Raw genomic sequence first — 20,549 nt, 5'->3', positions numbered from 1 at the left:
AGTTGTTCAGAAGCCTTTTGGTCCCAGACTTGGCGTTCCAGTACCGCTTGCCATGCGGTAGCAGAGAAAACAATCAATGGCTTGGGTGGCTCAAGTCTTTGATCATTTTTGGGGCCTTCCTCTGACAATGCGTGGTATAGAGGTCCTGGATGGCAGGGAGTTATGCCCTAGTGATGTACTGGGCCGTACGCACTACCCCTGTAGTGCCTTGCGATCAGATGCCGAGCCAAGCGGTGATGTAGCCAGTGAAGATGCTCTCAATGGTGCAGCTGTATAACTTTGAGGATCTATGTCAAATACACAACAGCCTTGTCAATGGGTGTGTTCAGCCCTCCATTTCCTGTATTCCACGATAAAGCTCCTTTGTCTTGCCCATGTTGAGGGAGAGAGGTTATTGTCCTGGCACCACACTATTTTGATTGACTAATTTATTAGGCATAATTAATGTATCTTTGCTTTGCACTGCACTGCACGCACACAGATACATTTTAAAAAATCTGTTTATAAGACAGACTTGTATTTTCAGCAAAACAAGGAATTACTTGCACTCATATTATTCATTTTATTAAGATGAACCATTAAATACACATTATTTACAACCATGAAATGTTATAGAAATCTGAATATCAAATAAACAAAATGTGAAACAAAAAAAGCAATGGTCCAATACAAGAAAGCAAAGCAATCGACAAATAAAGTACATAGGAATAATATTGTCTTTGAAGGTGAGTCAACCATATGCATACTTGTCTGTTAAACTTCTGTCATTTGGAGTCATTTGTCCACTCAACTTCATTAACAGTTTAACAATAAGGCCAGCCTATTGAGAAAAAGAGAAGAACATGAGTAACAAATTTCATGTAATATTGCCCAGATTGAACTCTAAAGTTAGAGCTGTACGCTATGGTTAACATGTTCTTACAAATCATACAATCTGCACTGTTTTCCAGGCTACAACACATGATTGAAGATAATCACAGGTACATCCATTGGACTGACTTGGGAAAGGTCCTACAGTTACCTGTTTGGTGTGCACAATGAAGTTCATCTTGTTTTCCAGACTGTGAATCTGGAAGTACTGATCAGCGTGCCCGAGCTGCCACATGAAAGAGCCATACTCCAGACTGATAAGAAGGACCTACACAGTAGAACATATGCAAAAGATCAGTAAAAGAGGGCATTTTACATGAACATGTAAAAAATATACAAAGCTTTTAAAATCAATACTTTTGAGGCCCTCTTTCTATATTTAGATATTTACATCCATGCTTACTTTGTGACCAGTAGATAAGAATGTATTTGTATTTATTAGGGATCCCCATTAGCTGCTGCCAAGGCAGCAGCTACTCTTCCTGGGGTCCAAACACATTAATGCACTTGCATTACATATGAAAAAAAAAAAAAGATAAAACAGTACATCATAACATTTATTACACCACTACATATCTACAATACGCATAATACCACAGTGTTTGTGTGTCTCTTCACAGTCCCGCTGTTCTATAAGGTGTATTTTTTTATGTTTTTTTAAATCCTATTCTACTGCTTGTATCAGTTACCTGATGTGGAAGAGAGTTCCATGTAGTCATGGCTCTATGTTGTACTGTGCGCCTCCCATCATCTATTCCCTGACTTGGGGATTCTGAAGAGACCTCTGGTGGTATGTCTTGTGGGGTATGCATGGGTGTCTGAGCTGTGTGCTAGTAGATTAAACAGACAGCTCTATGCATTCAGCTTAAGTATGTTTCTGAAGTATTTTTCATGCGTTTTAGTATACTATTGTATTCTGTATACTGCATGGTTAAACAAGGTTCTCTCCAGTGATGTAAAATAATAAAGTAAAATAACTTGAAAGTACTACTTCAGTCATTTTTTGGGGTATCTGTACTTTACTATTTCTATTTTTGGCTACTTCACTACATTCCTAAAGAAAAGTATCTACTTTACTCCATACATTTTCTCTGACACCCAAAAGTACTCGTTACATTTTGAATGCTTAGAGGGACAGAAATGGTCTAATTCACACAATTATCAAGAGAATATCGCTGGTCATCCATACTGCCTGGCAGACTCACGAAAAACATGATTTGTTTGTAAATTATGTCTGAGGGTTGCAGCATACCCCTGGCTATCCATAAATTAAATATATATAAACAAGAAAATGGTGCTTGGTTTGCAATGATTTATACTTTTACATTTGATACTTAAGTATGTTTAAAACCAAATACTTTTAGACTTTTACTCAAGTAGTATTTTACTGGGTGACTTTCACTTTTACTTCAGTCATTTTCTATTAAGGTACCTTTACTTTTTCTACCATTGGTTTTCTATGTATACATATACTCTGGTCCCAACAAACAAATAGCCCCGGGGCACCTTGGTCTCCATGTTCATGAGGTGCAGGCCCTTGGTGTTGACACCCACGAAGACGCGGATGACTTTGTGGTTGCTGGAGCTAGCCTTGGTGAAGACCTGGCCCGTGAAGAAGGCAGCACCATATGTTGGGATGTCCCAGCAGTTCTGCAGGAAGAGCCTCTGGAGGTGGTGCATCTCTTTGCTCACACCCTCACTCATACTGAGGTTCTGTGGCAGAAAAGATTAAGTAAGGGTAAGATTTTGACCCCACAGATAAATGTATATTACACAAAAACTAAATAATGAAAATAAACCTGACCTTATACTCATGAAGAATCCTGTTTGTCCAATGATGCGCTTTGCTTTTCACCTTGGATATCGGGACAATAGATTTCAGGTTTTCCTCACTGTTGAAAACAAAACATTTACGGTTATGTCAATAGTATATCATATTATCACAGGTTTATGTACTGTACCTTATCTACAAATACCATACCAAGATTTCACCAGTTTTAAAGAAGAGTATTATGCTAAATTGATTCAATTCAGGTACCGATTTAAGATATTTACTTAAGGAAACCCTGCTTGTGCTTCTTGCTCTCATAGTTTCCATAGATGATCTGCAGCAGAAGGCTGGCCAGGGTGATCAGCTTGCTGTCTGGGGAGGGGAAGAAGCCCTTGAGGAGGCAGTGTCTGGCCTCGTCAAACAGGATCAGGATGGACAGGGGGTCCTCAATCTGGGGGAGAAGATTCAAGCCAATCATGGATGGATTAACTTGAACACCAAACCCTTGATCAGTTTAATCAGGTGTATTATTACTGGGCTGGAACAAAAGCATGCACAACCTCTGGGTCTCACTTAACCAGAGTTGAGAAACACTGATCTATTCAATATCCCAAATCCTTGCTTTACAGATGCAGCATTTCCCCAAGGGGATAATAAAGTTTATCAAAATCAAATTGGTTACAAACCTTTTTCTCAATGTCGAGGGGCAGACGGACATCTCTACGGAGGAAGAGCTGTGGGTTCTCCCTCTGGGGGTCCAGGACAGTGAGGTCAGTGACGATCTCGGTCCAGATACGCAGGTGCTGCAGTGGCTTGTGGTAGGGCTTCAGCTGCAGGTCTGATGGAAGACAAGACACAGAAACACACAAAGGGTATAATAAGCACAGGTAGCCTGGAAATAAGATACTACAAATACAAGCATATACTACCTAAGCCTAGATATTGTGGCGGCCATTTTGAATCTGTGTATGTGTGACTCACTGAGATTCTCGGAGCAAATCCAGATGGTGAAGTACTGCTGGGTGTCCTTGGAGAGCCGCATGCCCTCCATGATCTGCTGCACTGATGTGTTGTTGCCGTGCTTCAGCTCCACCGAGCGGTACGAGCCATCCATGCGGTAGATGCGCACCTTCTCGTACTGCAGAAGGAAAACACTGTTTTTTGTATACATTTCTAAACTTAATCAAAGCCTTTGTCAAGTCTGTTGGAGTAGCATACATGCACACACACTTCACACTCACTGGTTTGTTATTGGCTTGCTGTAGGAGTTTCACTGTCTCCTCCCATTCGTTCTGCTTGTTCTCTTCACAGATTTGCATGGGTGATCTCTTTTGCTGATCCTCTATGTGCTAATAAAAACAAGCAAGCAAAGTTACTTTCTAACTGCTACTTACTACTGGAAACATATTGAAGTCCTAAACTACGATGTTCCACTGGTACCAGCACAGTATGTGGCCATCATGCAAATAGGATGGAGGATATACTGTTTTCAACCAGGCTTCTCCAGTTCAGGTCTTGGAGAGATACTGGGCAGGCTTTTATACTGTGCAGGCTTTTATTCCAGCACAGCAGGGTAGCCTAGTAACTGGAAGGTTGCAAGTTCAAACCCCCGAGGTACATATCTGTCGTTCTGCCCCTGAACAGGCAGTTAACCCACTGTTGGTTGCACTGATCCACTGTGGCCGTCATTGAAAATAAGAATTTGTTCTTAACTGACTTGCCTAGTCAAATAAATTAAGGTGTTGAATTGGGAATTCAAACGTGTTAGAAATATGTTTAAACCATGCTGACGGCCTTCTGCTGTCTCTCCACCCTTTGCTCTTGTCCACACCCCGGCTCAACCCTAACCCTAGCTTCACGTCCATACCCCGGCTCAACCCTGACCCTAGCTTCACGTCCACACCCCGGCTCAACCCTGACCCTAGCTTCACGTCCACACCCCCGGCTCAACCCTGACCCTAGCTTCACGTCCACACCCCGGCTCAACCCTGACCCTAGCTTCACGTTCACACCCCGGCTCAACCCTGACCCTAGCTTCACGTCCACACCCCGGCTCAACCCTAACCCTAGCTTCACGTCCACACCCCGGCTCAACCCTAACCCTAGCTTCACCCTAACTTCACGTCCACACCCCGGCTCAACCCTAACCCTAGCTTCACCCTAACTTCACGTCCACACCCCGGCTCAACCCTAACCCTAGCTTCACGTCCACACCCCGGCTCAACCCTAACCCTAGCTTCACGTCCACACCCCGGCTCAACCCTAACCCTAGCTTCACGTCCACACCCCGGCTCAACCCTAACCCTAGCTTCACGTCCACACCCCGGCTCAACCCTAACTTCACGTCCACACCCCGGCTCAACCCTAACTTCACGTCCACACCCCGGCTCAACCCTAACTTCACGTCCACACCCAGGCTCAACCCTAACTTCACGTCCACTCCCCGGCTCAACCCTAGCTTCACGTCCACACCCCGACTCAACCCTAACTTCACGTCCACACCCCGGCTCAACCCTAGCTTCACGTCCACACCCCAGCTCAACCCTAGCTTCACGTCCACACCCCGGCTCAACCCTAACTTCACGTCCACACCCCGGCTCAACCCTAGCTTCACGTCCACACCCCGGCTCAACCCTAACTTCACGTCCACACCCCGGCTCAACCCTAACTTCACGTCCACACCCCAGCTCAACCCTAAAACTAACCCTAGCTTCATGTCCACACCCTGGCTGAAGTCTAACCCTAGTCATAACCTTAGAGAAAGAATAAGAGAGACTATTTTTATGCCATTTCAATACCAAAGTTACTTTTTCATAAGTTAGAAAAACTTAGGCAGCAGGTTAGGATAACTAACGTAGCAGGTTAGGAGTACGAGGTTAACATTAAGAAAAGGGTTAGGTTTAGCAACCCCCATCTCAGTCTTACCCGGTCTATCTCAGGATGCTGGAGCAGAAGCTGTACTATCTGTGAGTGGCCCCCTCCAGCAGCAAAGTGCAGCGGGGAGCTCAGCTGGCCATTCAGCAGGTTGGGATTACAGTTTCCCTTCTCCAGCAGTAGCTTGGTCGCCTCCACTTTACCATACCTACATTCAAAACAACACCAAAGTTTGACTCTTATTTGACGATAGCTGTTCGATTAAAAAAAAGATAAATAGAAATGTTATTGTCCGTAGAGGACTTAACATTTACTTTAGGGACTTGGTTTACAATCTGGGATTTGTTTTTCAGCAAAATGGCAGCCCCGCCACTTGTTTTGGTCTACAGCTGTGCTAAAACACAACATCCCTCGTATGAGACGTACCAGCAGGCGTAATGGATGGGGGCCCAGTGGTCGCTGTCCAGCTGTTTGACTGAGAAGCCACTTTCCAGGAGCTTGGTGAGCAGCTCTGTGTCGCCTTCACAGGCACTGCGGTGGAGGGGAAAGTCATCCACCCACTGACGCTCCCTAGGGAGGAGACAGAAAATAGGCCCGTTCAAATCACTGACTTCACAATGTCATGAAGCATTTGAAAAGGCCCAAACTCCAGAGAATGCCAGACAGAATTTGGCTTGATTGAGGTTGCCTGGTGCAATGGAACAGATGGAATTGTCCCAAATGTGCAAATGTTGCCCATTTGGCACTCCAGACATGCTCAAACTATTTGAAGGAAAACATATACTATTTGAACCCTGTTCTGGAAAATGCATGAAGTTGTTTTGAAGTAAAATGTTGGGATGCTCACTCACTTGTCCTCTGTCACACTGTTAGAGCCGTGCTGCCACTTTTCTCTCTTAGGGATCTGGATTTTAGAGTAATCCGGAGCACCAAGGCCAAAGTAAGGGTTGATGATAACTTTGTCCACCTAGAAATTGCAAAAATAGAGAGGATACGTAAACACTAGTTTATGTTCAAATATTTTGATGATGATACAAAGTACTACTGTGTAAAATCAAAGTATATCAGTGCAGGGCTAAAACAAAAATGTGAACTGTCTTGTAAGTCGCCCCTCAGGAGAGGATAAGGATTGGAAAAAAACGCTATCATTAAAGACAAATTGGTTAAAGTAAATTGTGATGAATAAAAAATATATATACCAGTTTCATTTAAAGACCAAAAAAATTACAACTGTGCCATATAGATTGCAAAATAGTGGGGAAGAGATTGTTTTGACGTACCAATTCCACGGCACATGGATTATGAACTGATACGTAAAACGAAGCTGTACTCAAAACTTAGAATTTTTCCATTTAAATGATTATACAAAATTCTTGCAACCTATAGAATGTTATATATATGGGGGATACAACCTTCCCAGCTCTGCAGATTTTGCTGTAAAGAGACAGAGTCATTAGATCATTTATTTTGGTAATGTCCATATGTAGCTTGTTTTTGGTCACAGGTCCAGGAATGGCTGCAGAATTGTAAAATTCAATACTGGGTGATTTGAAAAGTCACAGTCAGCCAATCAATAATGTAATAATACTTTTAGCAAAAACATTTATCTTTAATTTACAATCTGTAGAAACTATGAGAATATAAAGGTTCAGAACTTTTGTTAAGCATCACAGCACAGTTGAAAAATATATGGCATATAGAAATCCAATATGGATGGTGTTAAGAGATAAATGGGAGGAGTTGAATGGAGTAACTAATAATAACACGATAACAAATGTAAAATATACTGTGTATGTAAAATGTATAAAGGTTCAGATCTTTTGTGAAACAGCAGGTAAAATATATGGCGAATAGAAATCAAACTGGATGGACATCAGAAATAGATGTATGTATGTATGTCTGTACGTACGTATGTATGTGTATGTAAACTCAGCAAAAAAAAAATAAACGTCCTCTCACTGTCAACTGCATTTATTTTCAGCAAACTTAACATGTGTAAATATTTGTATGGGGGGGTGGGGGGGTCAAAATCCAAAGTAACAGTAGTACTGCAGCTCATCTCCTCCTCATGCACTGCACCAGGTTTGCCAGTTCTTGCTGTGAGATGTTACCCCGCTCTTCCACCAAGGCACCTGCAAGTTCCAGGATATTTCTGGGGGGGAATGGCCCTAGCCCTCACCCTCCGATCCAACAAGGTCCCAGACGTGCTCAATGGGATTGAGATCCGGGCACTTCGCTGACCAAGGCAGAACACTGACATTCCTGTCTTGCAGGAAATCACGAACAGAACGAGCAGGTTGCATTGTCTGGTGGCATGCTGGAGGGTCATGTCAGGATGAGCCTGCAAGAAGGGTACCACATGAGGGAGGAGGAAGTCTTCGCTGTAACGCACAGCGTTGAGATTGCCTGCAATTACAACAAGCTCAGTCCGATGATGCTGTGACACACCGCCCCAGACCATGACAGACCCTCCACCTCCAAATCGATCCCGCTCCAGAGTACAGGCCTCATTCCTTTGACGTTAAACGCGAATCCGACCATCACCCCTGATAAGACAAAACCGCAACTCGTCAGTGAAGAGCACTTTTTGCCAGACCTGTCTGGTCCATTGACAGTGGGTTTGTGCCCATAGGCGACATTGTTGCCGGTGATGTCTGGTGAGGACCTGCCTTACAACAGGCCTACAAGCCCTCAGTCCAGCCCCTCTCAGCCTATTGCAGATAGTCTGAGCACTGATGGAGGGATTGTGCGTTCCAGGTGGTACTCGGGTAGTTGTTGTTGCCATCCTGTACCTGTCCCGCAGGTGTGATGTTCGGATGTACCGATCCTGTGCAGGTGTTTTTACATGTGGTCTGCCACTGTGAGGATGATCAGCTGTCCCGTCCTGTCTCCCTGTAGCGCTGTCTTAGGTGTCTCACATTATGGACATTGCACTTTACTGCCCTGGCCACATCTGCAGTCCTCATGCCTGCTTGCAGCATGCCTAAGACACATTCACGCAGATGAGCAGGGATCCTGAGCATCTTTCTTTTGGTATTTTTCAGAGTCCTTGTGACCTTAATTGCCTACCATCTGTAAGCTGTTAGTGTCTGAAAGACCGTTCCACAGGTGCATGTTCATTAATTGTTTATGGGTCATTGAACAAGCATGGGAAACAGAGTTCAAACCCTTTAAATGAAGATCTGTGAAGTTATTTGGATTTTTACAAATGATCTTTGAAAGACAGGGTCCTGAAAAAGGGACGTTTCTTTTTTTGCTGAGTTTATATATGTTGAGAGAAGAGTGTGCCAAGAGTGTGCAAAGCTGTCATCAAGGCAAAGAGTGGCTATTTTGAAGAATCTCAAATATAAAATATTTTGATTTGTTTAACACTTTTTTGGTTACTACATGATTCCACATGTGTTATTTCATAGTTTTGATGTCTTCACTATTATTCTACAATTTAGAAAATAGTACAAATAAAGAAAAACCCTTGAATGAGTCCAAACTTCTGACTGGTACTGTATATATTTATATATATTATATATATATGGGGGATTGAAAATGATGTAGACAATTACATTGATAGAAGCTACAATCTATCTGTAAAGCTGCTCTACCCCCTAAAAATAAAAAAACAGTATGTGGGCAGAGGGCACTCACCCGGTTGGTATACTGCAGGTCTGAGCCGTAGAGAGGGTTCTGAATGCACATGTCAGCCTTCTCCAGTGACAGCATCTTGCTCTTGATCTCCAAGGCAGTGTACCCCATGTGCAAACCCCCGTCACTGGGTTTGCCCTCTCTGATGTAGGCAGGGTTACTCACGTTGGTCTTGACTCGGTCCGCCGGCGTGGGCCGGAACAGAGCTGGAACGGCGTGAGGCATGGTGTGCTGCTCTGCCAGCCACCTGGATAAGGCATGTGGACAAGTTCAAAGGTCAAAGTTTAGTAGGCGACGTTCTGGTAAGGTTAACCAATGTCTCTGTAGTGGGTGCATTATCTACTATGTGCCACTCACTGCACTGTAAATCGCTTTAAATATATTTGGTTATTCCCAATCCCAACTCCCCGGACACCACAAACTCACAGGAGGCTGGAAGCAGCACAACGACAGTCACAGTGCAGCGGGGTTAAGTGCCTTGCTCAAGGGCACAACAGTAGTGGATAGTATTCATGATCTGAAACCAGCAGCCCTTCAGTAACCAATCTAGTTCCCCACTTTTTTCATTGTCCGGCCCGAGAATTAAACCAACAACCTTCCTGTTACCGGTCCACCTCTCTTACCTATGGGCTACCTACCGACCCTGAAGTGGCCTAAATACAACAGACATGCAGATGGTACAGTAAGTGATGCTACCATATACACTGATTTTCAGCTCTCTGATACACACCAGAAACAGTAAGTCACACTGGATCAGGGTGCCTGCTAAATGACTTCAATATGAAATCATAGACTTACTTGTCCAAGGCCAGGAGCATCTTTGAGGTGATAGGGGAGAAGTGAGCACTGGTCTCGCTACACACACGTATGATATCCTGCAGGCAGTAAAAACTGGGGCTACCAGGGCTGTAGATAGGCTTGCTGTTATCTGTTCAGAAAGACCAGTAAGCAGCACACAACAATAAAAAAAACATTGCTAGCTAAACTATATTATTAGGAATGGTTTAAAAAGTACACCAGACAAAAGTGGACTAACACTTTCACTTACAGTGGGGTCCGGAATTATTGTATCCCTCAATAAAGGAGCAAAACATGTTTTTTATATAGTATTAAATAATACAAATACTGAGCTATATTGTATGCAAAAAAAAAAAGTATTATTTTATACTAATACAATTGCTAATACAATATTTGTTTAACAAATAATAAAAAGATACATCAAAATTATTGGTTTTTGATGCGTGCTTGGGGTTATCGTCTTGCTGGAAAATCAACTTGCAGACAAGTTTCAGCCTCCTGAACCTGGTCATATGACACGAAAATAAAGGTCTTTGGCCACGCACACCAGCGGTGGATTTGGCCTTTGAAAGAACAATGCATAGACAGAAGATTCCTCATCCTAAATGTTAAATATGGTGGATGATCTTTGATGTCATGGGGCTATTTTGCACTTGTTAAGGTCAACGGCATCGTGAACTACCAAGTACCAGGACATTTGAGCCAAAAACCTGGTTGCCTCTCCCAGTAGGCAGAAACTTGGCCACAAGTGGATCTTCCAGCAAGACAATAACCCCAAGCACACATCAAAATCCACAAAGAAATGGTCAATTGATCACAAAGTCAACCTTTTGCAATGGCAATCCTATTCTCCAGAATTGAACCCCATTGAAAACCTTTCTTTTGAATTAAAGAAGGCAGTCCATAAGCGCAGGCGAAGGATATCTAGAATCTGGAAAGATTCTGCATGGAGGAAGGGTCTAAGATCCCTCCAAATGTCTTCTCCAATCTCAAAAAAACATTTTAGAAAAAGGCCCAGTGTCATGGTCCTCGCAAGGGGCGGGTGCTGGAGTATAGAAAACAGCAGATCCAATAATTCTGACCCCATCTTTGAGATTATTATTTTTTTATTATTACTTAATTTGCAAATAAATTCATTAAAAAATCCTACAATATGATTTTCTGGATTTTTTTCCCTCATTTTGTCTGTCATAGTTGAAGTGTACCTATGATGAAAATTACAGGCCTCTCTCATTTTTTTAAGTGGGAGAACTTGCACAATTGGTGGCTGACTAAATACTGTTTTGCCCCACTGTAGCTCAGTATTTGCATAATTCATTTTATACAGTCTTTTTTTTGCTAATCTTTATCAAGGGATCCAATAACTCCGGTCCCTACTGTATATAATTAAAGAGCATTTATACCATTTCTAATAATTTATACGCCTTTATGTGTTATGTGCTGACAAGTTAGTGGCAAGTCCTACCTTTGACATTGACTGGCACAATAAAGAGGGAGACCTCTTTCCCTTCTTTGTCAACATCGAGAGGAAATTTCCTCATGTGCACCACACGCTTTCCTGTGATGAACAACAGGATCAGTGCTTTGACACAATTTGTTATTTCAAATGTCTTTCTACCCTTCATAAATCTTTTACATTAACAAACGATTCACATCCAAACCTGGAAAGATACCATAATTACAGAAAAGTAGCAAAGATGTATTTATTTACCAATAAAACCCTGGTTGTTAGATATGGGTTTCGTCATTTCGTCTACATAATCCAAAATGGATCTGGCTGTGTCCCCACTCGCTTGGATTTTGGTCGCCAGTAAGACTTTCTTCCGTTTCTTCTCTTTTCCTTCCAAAGGAACTTCTATCAACAGGATCTAAAGGATGGGTAATAGGGTTACACATGTTGATGGGGAACATAAACTGAATGAGAAATACATTTCTGATATCAAACCATAAGAAAAAAAAATTGTAATTGGCCATGAACAATATTTGGGTTAAAGTAAAATGATTTGGGGTTGATGATATTTGTATATTTCTTATTTAACCTTTATTTAACTAGGTAAGTCAGTTAAGAACAAATTCTTCTTTACAATGACGGCCTACACGGGCCAAACCCTCCCCTAACCCGGCTGACGCTGGGCCAATTGTGTGCTGCCCTATGAGACTCCCGATCACGGCCGGTTGTAATACAGCCCGGGATCAAACCCAAATCTGTAGTGATGCCTGTAGCACTGCCTTAGACCACTGCGCCACTCAGGATCAAGCCACAAACCAGAACTATGAACTTCCAAGGAACTGCAAAACTGAGCCTCCTTACACTAAATGTACTAATAAAGGCATTGACACTTTGCATTAACCATAGTCTGCTACTCGCAGTGTAACTTAAACGTGTATATGAAATGTGTATCCCACTTCTGAAACCAACGTAACAAATTCAGGAGGTAGCCCAGACTGGGACACAAACACAGTACTCTGCGACTGTCATTCCAAACCCTTGCTATTATGCAAAGAGATCCTAACCTCTGGATGAGGTTGCTAGATGTTGCATGGTCGCTACTGTATCATATGAAATATACTGTAGTCTTACCTCATAGGCTTTAGCCCGATATTCCTTAGAGCTCAGACTGACTTGATTCTTTGGACGAATGACAGCAACAAACACATCTTCCAAGTTGTCTTGGTTGCCCATGGCGTTGACTTGCCTTCAATCCCTTTCAAGCATCCTACATAAGGACTGATTTATGAGGAATGTGAGGAGCACCATGCCTGAAATGTTACAAATAATACATCAGAATCTAATTGGGAGACAGCAAAACCTGATTATTCTATTAATAATCTATATTATATTGTAGAGTGTCTTTTAATTATTTAAAAATAGGCTAGGCTATTACACATTATATGGTTCTCATCACTGATAAATCTTGAAAAGACACGACTTTTAAATTGTTAACTTGTAATGAATTACTTAATATCTACGATCACATAGGCTGTTACTTTAACGCATTAAAATGAAATAGCATAATGATAGTAACACAATTATGGCGAAAAACTTTTCAAAAGGCAAATTTGATTGCGTTCAAAAGTCTAAAGTTATGTCACAACAACAGTCACGCCCCGGAAACCAAGCATACTGTTGCCTTCCTCTAGAAGACTGCTGATATCACATACAGTATAAAATACAACATGAAAAGTACTATGCGGCACAAATTTTCATTTCAGCTACATTGTGTCCTTTGGATGTGAAACTTTACGTCAGATAACTTGAAGGCTTGGGTATCGCACTGTTACATTTTGAGAAAGGCTTTCAAACATACCTGAAATTATGAGCTATCACAAACTTCAACAAGTATAAATTGTCGGTGTTTTCATTTCCCCGGTTGTAATAAGGCATAGACACGCAGTAACAATAAGCTCGGCAAACTTCTAAACAGATATTTGTGTGTTTCCTAAAAGCATAACATCGGTTGCCGACCACAGCAAGTGAAATGGAAGAGAGTCACATTGCGCCTATACTGACTAGTTTTGACAACAGGGAACTCTGCTGGTCGGGTGGACTTAGTGCGCATATTTTTTCTTCTGAAAATGTAGACAGATGGAAATAAATTAAACAGAAATCAAATCGGATGTGAAAGTAATTTGCTTTGGTATGAAATAAGGCCAAGTGACTTTTGACTCATAACTTTTGTTCTGAATTAATTTGATTGCATTCAGGCAATCCTGGTATAAATTGTGAGTACGGGCATGTTTCCAAATATTTGTATATTAAATAGTCAATTCCAGGTACAATTTTGCTAGTTTCAGATTATGTATGGCAGGTGTTCCAAACCTTTTTTACACAGGGCACCCTTTTCACATTTGAATCAAACACCAGGTTGATTGAATTTAATTTGAGGGACCTATGATTTTTTTAAAGACTAATTTCCTGCAATTATACCAAGTTTAACAAGACGCATGATATATTTTAGGTAGGCTATTTGGTGATAATAATGATGTTAATAGATAAGGAAAATAAAGTCTAGACCCGATTTCCACAAATCTTATTCTGCTACCAAGTGTTTTAGTATGATAATTTACATGAACCCTCAATTTAATTATACATATTATCTTACAGAAAGTGCTTTGATCAATTAATAGTCACCTATTGTGTAAGATTACTTCCCAAAGTCTAATTTCTTTGACTCCTCGACTTTAGGTCGTAGCTCCGTTTCTGAATATCGGAGACAAACAAAAGAGAATAGTGAATGGCGGCAAATGTTTTACTTTTAAACTCGGACAAAACAGAAATAGTTCTAGGTCCCAAGAATCAAAGAGATATGCTGATTGATCTGACAATTAATCTTGATGGCTCAATCGTCTCAAATAAAACTGTGAAGGACCTCTCTGCGTTACTCTGGACCCTGATCTTTCTTTTGACAAACATATCAAGAATATTTCAAGGGCAGCTTTTTTCCATTTTCGTAACACTGTAAAAATCTGAAACTGTTTGTCCCAAAATGATGTAGAAAAGCTAACCCATGCTTTTATCACTTATAGATTAGACTGCTGCAATGCTCTACTCTCCGGCTACATGGATCAAGCACTAAATAAACTTCAGTTAGTGATAAATACGGCTACTGATATCTTGACTAGAATCAAACAAAGGTATCATATTACTCCACTACTAGCCTCGCTACACCGGCTTCCTGTTATGGCTAGGGCTGACTTCAAGGTTTTACTGCTAACCTACAAAGCATTAAATGGATTTGCTCCAACCTATCTCTCCGATTTAGTCCTGCTGTACATACCTACAAGTACGCTACATGGTCACAAGACGCAGGCCTCCTTATTGTCCCTAGAATTTCTAAGCAAACATGCTGGAGCCAGGGCCTTCTCCTATAGAGCTTCATTTTTACGGAATGGTCTGTCTATTCATGTGAGAGACGCAGACTTTACTGAAGACTCATCTCTTCAGTAGGTCCTATGAATGAATGTAGTCTGGCCCAGGGGTGCGAAGGTGAATGGCAAGGCACTGATTGGACGAACCGCCCTTGCTGTCTCTGCCTGGCCGTCTCCCTTTTTCCCACTGGGACTTTCTGCCTCAGACCCTATTACGGAGGCTGATTCACTGGCTTAGGAGGGCTGCGTCATGTCAGGCTTTTTTCCGCTATACTCGACTTGAGTGGGATGAGTCACTGACATGATCTTCCTGTCTGGTTTTGCACCCCCTCGGGTCGTGCGGTGGAGGAGAACTTTGTGGACTATACTCAGCCTCGTCTCAGGGCAGTAAATTGGTGGTCTGTTGATATCCTTCTAGTGGTGTGGGGACTGTACTTTGGCAAAGTGGGAGGGTTTATATTCTGCCTGGTTGGCCCTGTCCAGGGGTATCATCGGACAGGGCCACAGTGTCCCCCGACCCCGTCTCAGCCTCCAGTAGCTATGCTGCTATAGTCTATGTGCCAGGGGGCTAGGGTCAGTCTGTCCTATCTGGTGAAATTTTGCTACCTTGTACCAGACCCTCTCTCTCACTCACCTGCTGTCTCAACCTCTGAATGCTCAGCTATGAAAAACCAACTGACATTTACTCCTGTGGTGCTGACCTGTTGCACCATCTACAACCACTGTGATTATTATTTGACCCTGCTTGTCGTCTATGAACATTTATATGGCCTTAATGGCCATCCACTCTTATAACATCCACCCGGCACAGCCTGGCCACCCCTCAAAGCCTGGTTCCTCTCTAGGTTTCTGGCTTTCTAGGGAGTTATTCCTAGGCACCATGCTTCTACATCTGCATTGCTCACTGTTTTTTTTTTTTTTACCTTTATTGAACTAGGCAAGTCAGTTAAGAACAAATTCTTATTTACAATGACAGCCTACTGGGGAACACTGGGTTAGCTGCCTTGTTCAGGGGCAGAACGACAGATTTTTCCCTTGTCAGCTCAGGGATTGGATGCAGCAACCTTTCGGTTACTGGCCCAGCGCTCTAACCACTAGGCTACCTGCCGGCCCCAAATGTTATAAAAAAAATATATATATATTTTTTAAAGCCTTTATAAAAGCCTACATTTGATTGATTGATATTCCCATGTGCATCAGTATTCATCTGGCATTGTACCTTTTGTTTCTAGCATAAAGCATCACAGATTTCTGCGTCGTTTTAGATCGGTATAAACAATTATGAATTGTACCCCTAAAATGAAGGAAGGTCCCTAGGTTGGGAACCCCTGATGTATGGTGACATCATTGGCCACATAGCAAACAGAGCGAGAGAGAGATACTAGTGTTTCAGTCAAATGATTATTGTGCATACTGTAATATGGGTCATAATTTAGACTTGTTTATTGAAGACAGTGTATAAAACATTAACGGACAGTCAGAGAATGCATTGACAGGTAGGCTAATATAAGGCAGCTGTATGATCACAAGTTCAAATTAGGAACTATTGCCACAACAACAGAGTTCAGTTGACCCAAATAAATGACAATACATTTGATTGCTTTTACTGTGAATTTAGTTTCCCATCTATTCATAATACATGATTTCCTTGCTTTACTTGGTCCACTTGAATGAGTCTGGTAGCTGAGAAAGTGGGAACGAACCTCTTCTCCAAAGTTTTAACGACCAAACTCCACTTCTCACCCACCTAACCTCCCCTCAAATCGTTGGCCCTGTCAAGAATAAACCCCTAGCCCCTACCCCTTGGCACTTGTGTTGATCACAGTAAATTGGACAGGTCTAAGAAATGTTTGGCAAAAAATTCCACCTTGCCTCTCATAGAGCAAGGTGGAGCTACAGCCATATTGCTTGTACCTATCCAGTTCTAAAAAGGAGTTAGAGCAGGGGTGACTTTTTACTGAATAGCTACTGGGTCTGCAGGCTTTTATTCCATCCCTACTCTAACATACCTGGTTTAGCTAATTAGGCCCATGATCAGCAGCTGATTAGTAGAATCAGATATATTAGAGCAGGGTAGGAACACCCAGGACATACTACACACCCGGTAGCACTCCAGGACTGGGAGTAAGGGGAATTTCTGGACAGGGCCCCCACCTCTCCCATTCCCCAAGCTTTAGGGAAGACTCCTCTCCTACTCTTTGCACTGACTCAAAACCTCCTGCATCTTGGCTTGGATGTCCTCCACACGCTTGGTCCACTTCTCTCGCACCTCGTCCTCGTCGTCCTCTGTCACCGCTGTGTAGGCCATGAGGGCGATCAGGCCGATGTGGAACAGGTGTCCCACCTGGGAGCACCAGTGCTCCATGACCCTGCGGTCTCCGTTGCAGTACTCCAGGTACACCTTCAGCAGGGGCCTTCCGAACACCGACCCGGTGCCCATTACTCCCCGGTAGTACACGTCCAGGCTCAGGTCGCTCTTGTCCCTCTCATAGACCCACTCAAAGTTGGCCATATGGCGCCGCGCTCCCTCTGGGTCCTTCCTCACCAACGCCACCATGGAGCTGAAGGCGGCGTACTGGTGCTTGATGTACTCCTCGTACTTACCAAATGTCTCATTGACCTCGTCCACACGAATCTGCCGCAGGCACTGGCGGTTCTTCGCAGAGATGCTCTCCAGCTTGCCGTGCACCACCTGGAAGTCCTTGTCCAGGGCGTGCGCCTCATCGCCCACCAGGCCTATGCGCACCACCCCCACCAGGGAGGAGACGATGCCGAAGAGGGGGTTGATGGACGAGGCGAAAGAGGATACTTTCTCCACGCAGCCCAGCACCTTGACCGCTGTCTTTCTGATTTGCCCGGCATCAGCCATCGCTGTGAGCTTCTGACTCTGACAAACAGTGAGCAAGACAGACAGAGACAGACAGAGCAGAGCAGACACTGTCAGGCTGTTGTAAGAGTAGACAATGAACTGAACTGTTTCTGTTTTTCTTGTAGATGGGGGATTGACCAATGTTTCAGTAGAATTCAAATCTTATTACTTTTAATGCTGCAGGCAAAATCAGGCATCTTAGTTCAAGTTACATTCTACATATGCATTATGTCACTGTGTCTTTTAGCTTCAGGTATCAAGTTACAGTCGTAATACTCCTGAGTGACACCACTCATAAAGCCCCTAGTTGTGTAGCAAGCAACAAGTCTATAGGCCAGGGCAAAAAGTCACTAATTACTTAGATTTAGAAGCCAAGATGAACTGTTATTTCTTATTTGAAAGAGAAAGCGAGACAATGCTTTTCTAAGAGAAACATATTTCATTATCAAACTTTTCATTTTCATATTTATGTCTATGAGCGATCAGTTCTAATCAAGTAGAGTATTTCATTCAAATACAGGGCATAGAATGCTTCTAAATTCAAAACCCCTCACAGACATCCATTTGGGTAACTGGTTTAAAGGGAGTGGCTGCTGTCCTGTTTATGTACACCAACTGATATGTGTGGCTGTGGCAAAACACACAAAACAATTATAATCATAGTTCATAGCTTAGCTCTTACTCATCATGCCTAAGCCGGCAATGCAGAAAAAAAAATCAGGAAGATGAGTGGGTGTCTCTAGGGTACGTTAAGTACGATCATTGACCTCCTATTACAGTGCAAGTTTTTCTAAAGATTAACAAAATGATGAAGGCCCATGCCAATCTTCATCAATTCAGAGATCCTTTTGCCATTAGTAAATCACATTCATTTTGGTCTAACTAAATTCATTTCCTGTATCTCCAACCACAAACGTGTATCATGAACCACTGATTTCCCTTTTGAATTAAATATATCTAAACAGTGTTCCTTTTCAGATAAACCCCCAAAAGATAATACAAAGCCAAATGTATTACTACATTTCTTATTTTTACCTGAATTCAAGCTATTGTTATTCTTCTCTTCACACAAGCTGTCAGTATTTCCAAGCCACCATTTTCCTGGAGTCCCAGCCTACTTTCTGCCATAAAAGGACAGAGGAACGAGGAAACATGACTCTTGTTCGGGCTGTGCTGATTGGATGAAGGGGAAAATGCAGCTGATGGTTGTAACCCAAACAGAAACCAGGCAGGGTGTCTATTGTTTTAGGTATATCAAATACGTCCACACCTTCAGTAGCAATAATTGTTTTATAGTGTTGTAGAGAATGTAGGGATAAGGGTAGGGGGAATCCATCAGAATATAATATATCTATGTTCATATTTGCATGGCAATTCTTTATTTTCTGCTTTCACAGTACTCAACCAACACACCACAACTTTCTATCTCTCTCCCTCTCTCACACACACACACGCCAGTAGAGTAAAGTACTTAAGTAAAAATAATTTCAAGTACTACATAAGTAGTTTTTTTTTTATATCTGCACTTTAATATTTCTATTTTTGACAACTTTTACTACTACTCCACTACATTCCGAAAGAAAATAATACACTTTTTGCTCCATACATTTTCCATGACAATCAAAAGTACTTGTTACATTTTAAATGGCTGGCCCACTCCAGGAGTCTGAGGACAGGAACAGGAAAATGGTCAAATTCACACACTTATCAAGAGAATACCCCTCGTCGTCCCTACTGCCTATGATCTGGATGACTCACTAAACACAAATGCTTCGTTTGTAAATTATGTCTGAGTGTTGGTGTGTAAATGTTGGATCCGTAAAGAAAAAATAAAAAAAATAAAATTGTGCTGTCTGGTTTGCTTAATATAAGGAATGTGAAATTATTTATACCTGTAAGGGGTGCGTACTGGCGGCAGAGAAGTCAGGCGCAGGAGAGCAAAACTGTGTTACAACGGGGCAGTTTAAAAATGAAAATCACCGTAAACAGAACGATCAATACAATGGTTACAAAACCCGATGCACACCAGAATAACGCGCACAAGCATTTACAATAAACAATTCCAGACAAGGACATGGGGGGAACAGAGGGTTAAATACACAACATGTAATGATGGAATTGAAACCAGGTGTGTGGGGAAAACAAGACCAAACAAATGGAAAATGAGAAGTGGATCGATGATGGCTAGAAGACCGGAGACGCCGAAAGCCATCCGAACAAGGAGAGGATCAACTTCGGCGGAAGTCGTGACAGTACCCCACCCCCTTGATGCACGGCTCCAGCAGCGCCGACACCGGCCCCGGGGACGACCCAAAGGGCGAGGCGCAGGGCGATCCGGATGAAGACGGTGGAACTCCTCCAGCACTGAAGGGTCCGACACGTCCTCGACCGGAACACAGCCCCTCCCACTCCAGGAGATACTGAAGGCCCCTCGCCCGACGCCTCGAATCCAGTATGGAGAGAACGGAGTACGCCGGGGTCCCCTCGTTGTCCAGAGGGGGCGGAGGAACCTCCCGCACCTCAGACTCCTGGAGCGGGCCAGCCACCACCGGCCTGAGGAGAGTCACATGGAACGAGGGGTTAATACGGTAATCGGGGGGGGGGAAGCCTATAACAAATCTCGTTCACTCTTCTCAGAACTTTAAATGGCCAACAAACCGCGGACCCAGCTTCCGGCAGGACAGGCGGAGGGGCAGGTTTCGGGTCGAGAGCCTGAACCAGTCGTCCACCGCAGGAGCCTCGGTCTGACTCTGATGCCATGGTGCCAGAACCAGCTGATACCCCAGTACGCACTGGAAGGGAGAGAGGTTAGTGGAGGAGTGGCGAAGCGAGTTCTGTGCCATCTCAGTCCAGGGCACG

The 20,549-nt window shown here is 43.0% G+C and overlaps 2 protein-coding genes across 2 annotated transcripts; both read right to left on the bottom strand.

Annotated features, from left to right (window-relative positions):
• Positions 1–548: 548 nt before the first annotated feature.
• LOC112264686 (krev interaction trapped protein 1) lies at positions 549–13,456 on the bottom strand. Its single transcript, XM_024441457.2, has 17 exons — positions 13,261–13,456; positions 12,534–12,712; positions 11,664–11,820; positions 11,418–11,510; positions 9,953–10,082; positions 9,158–9,401; positions 6,367–6,482; positions 5,942–6,085; positions 5,567–5,723; positions 3,883–3,990; positions 3,623–3,779; positions 3,328–3,479; positions 2,926–3,092; positions 2,675–2,762; positions 2,377–2,583; positions 1,022–1,138; positions 549–820 (listed from the first exon to the last, which is right to left on the bottom strand). Exons 2-17 carry the CDS (start codon positions 12,633–12,635, stop codon positions 731–733), a joined length of 2,229 nt encoding a protein of 742 aa, XP_024297225.1. The 5' UTR covers positions 12,636–12,712; positions 13,261–13,456; the 3' UTR covers positions 549–730.
• Positions 13,457–16,240: 2,784 nt separating this feature from the next.
• LOC112264684 (protein rapunzel) lies at positions 16,241–18,835 on the bottom strand. The gene is made up of 2 exons (XM_024441456.2): positions 18,726–18,835; positions 16,241–17,708 (listed from the first exon to the last, which is right to left on the bottom strand). The coding sequence occupies exon 2, from the start codon at positions 17,688–17,690 to the stop codon at positions 17,013–17,015; it is 678 nt and encodes a 225-aa protein (XP_024297224.1). The 5' UTR covers positions 17,691–17,708; positions 18,726–18,835; the 3' UTR covers positions 16,241–17,012.
• Positions 18,836–20,549: the final 1,714 nt, after the last annotated feature.

The sequence above is a fragment of the Oncorhynchus tshawytscha genome, linkage group LG13 (assembly GCF_018296145.1).
Source record: "Oncorhynchus tshawytscha isolate Ot180627B linkage group LG13, Otsh_v2.0, whole genome shotgun sequence".
NCBI classification, from domain to species: domain Eukaryota; kingdom Metazoa; phylum Chordata; class Actinopteri; order Salmoniformes; family Salmonidae; genus Oncorhynchus; species Oncorhynchus tshawytscha.
The sequence above is the reverse complement of the archived record's forward strand: the minus strand, read 5'-3'. Positions and strand labels throughout refer to the sequence as shown.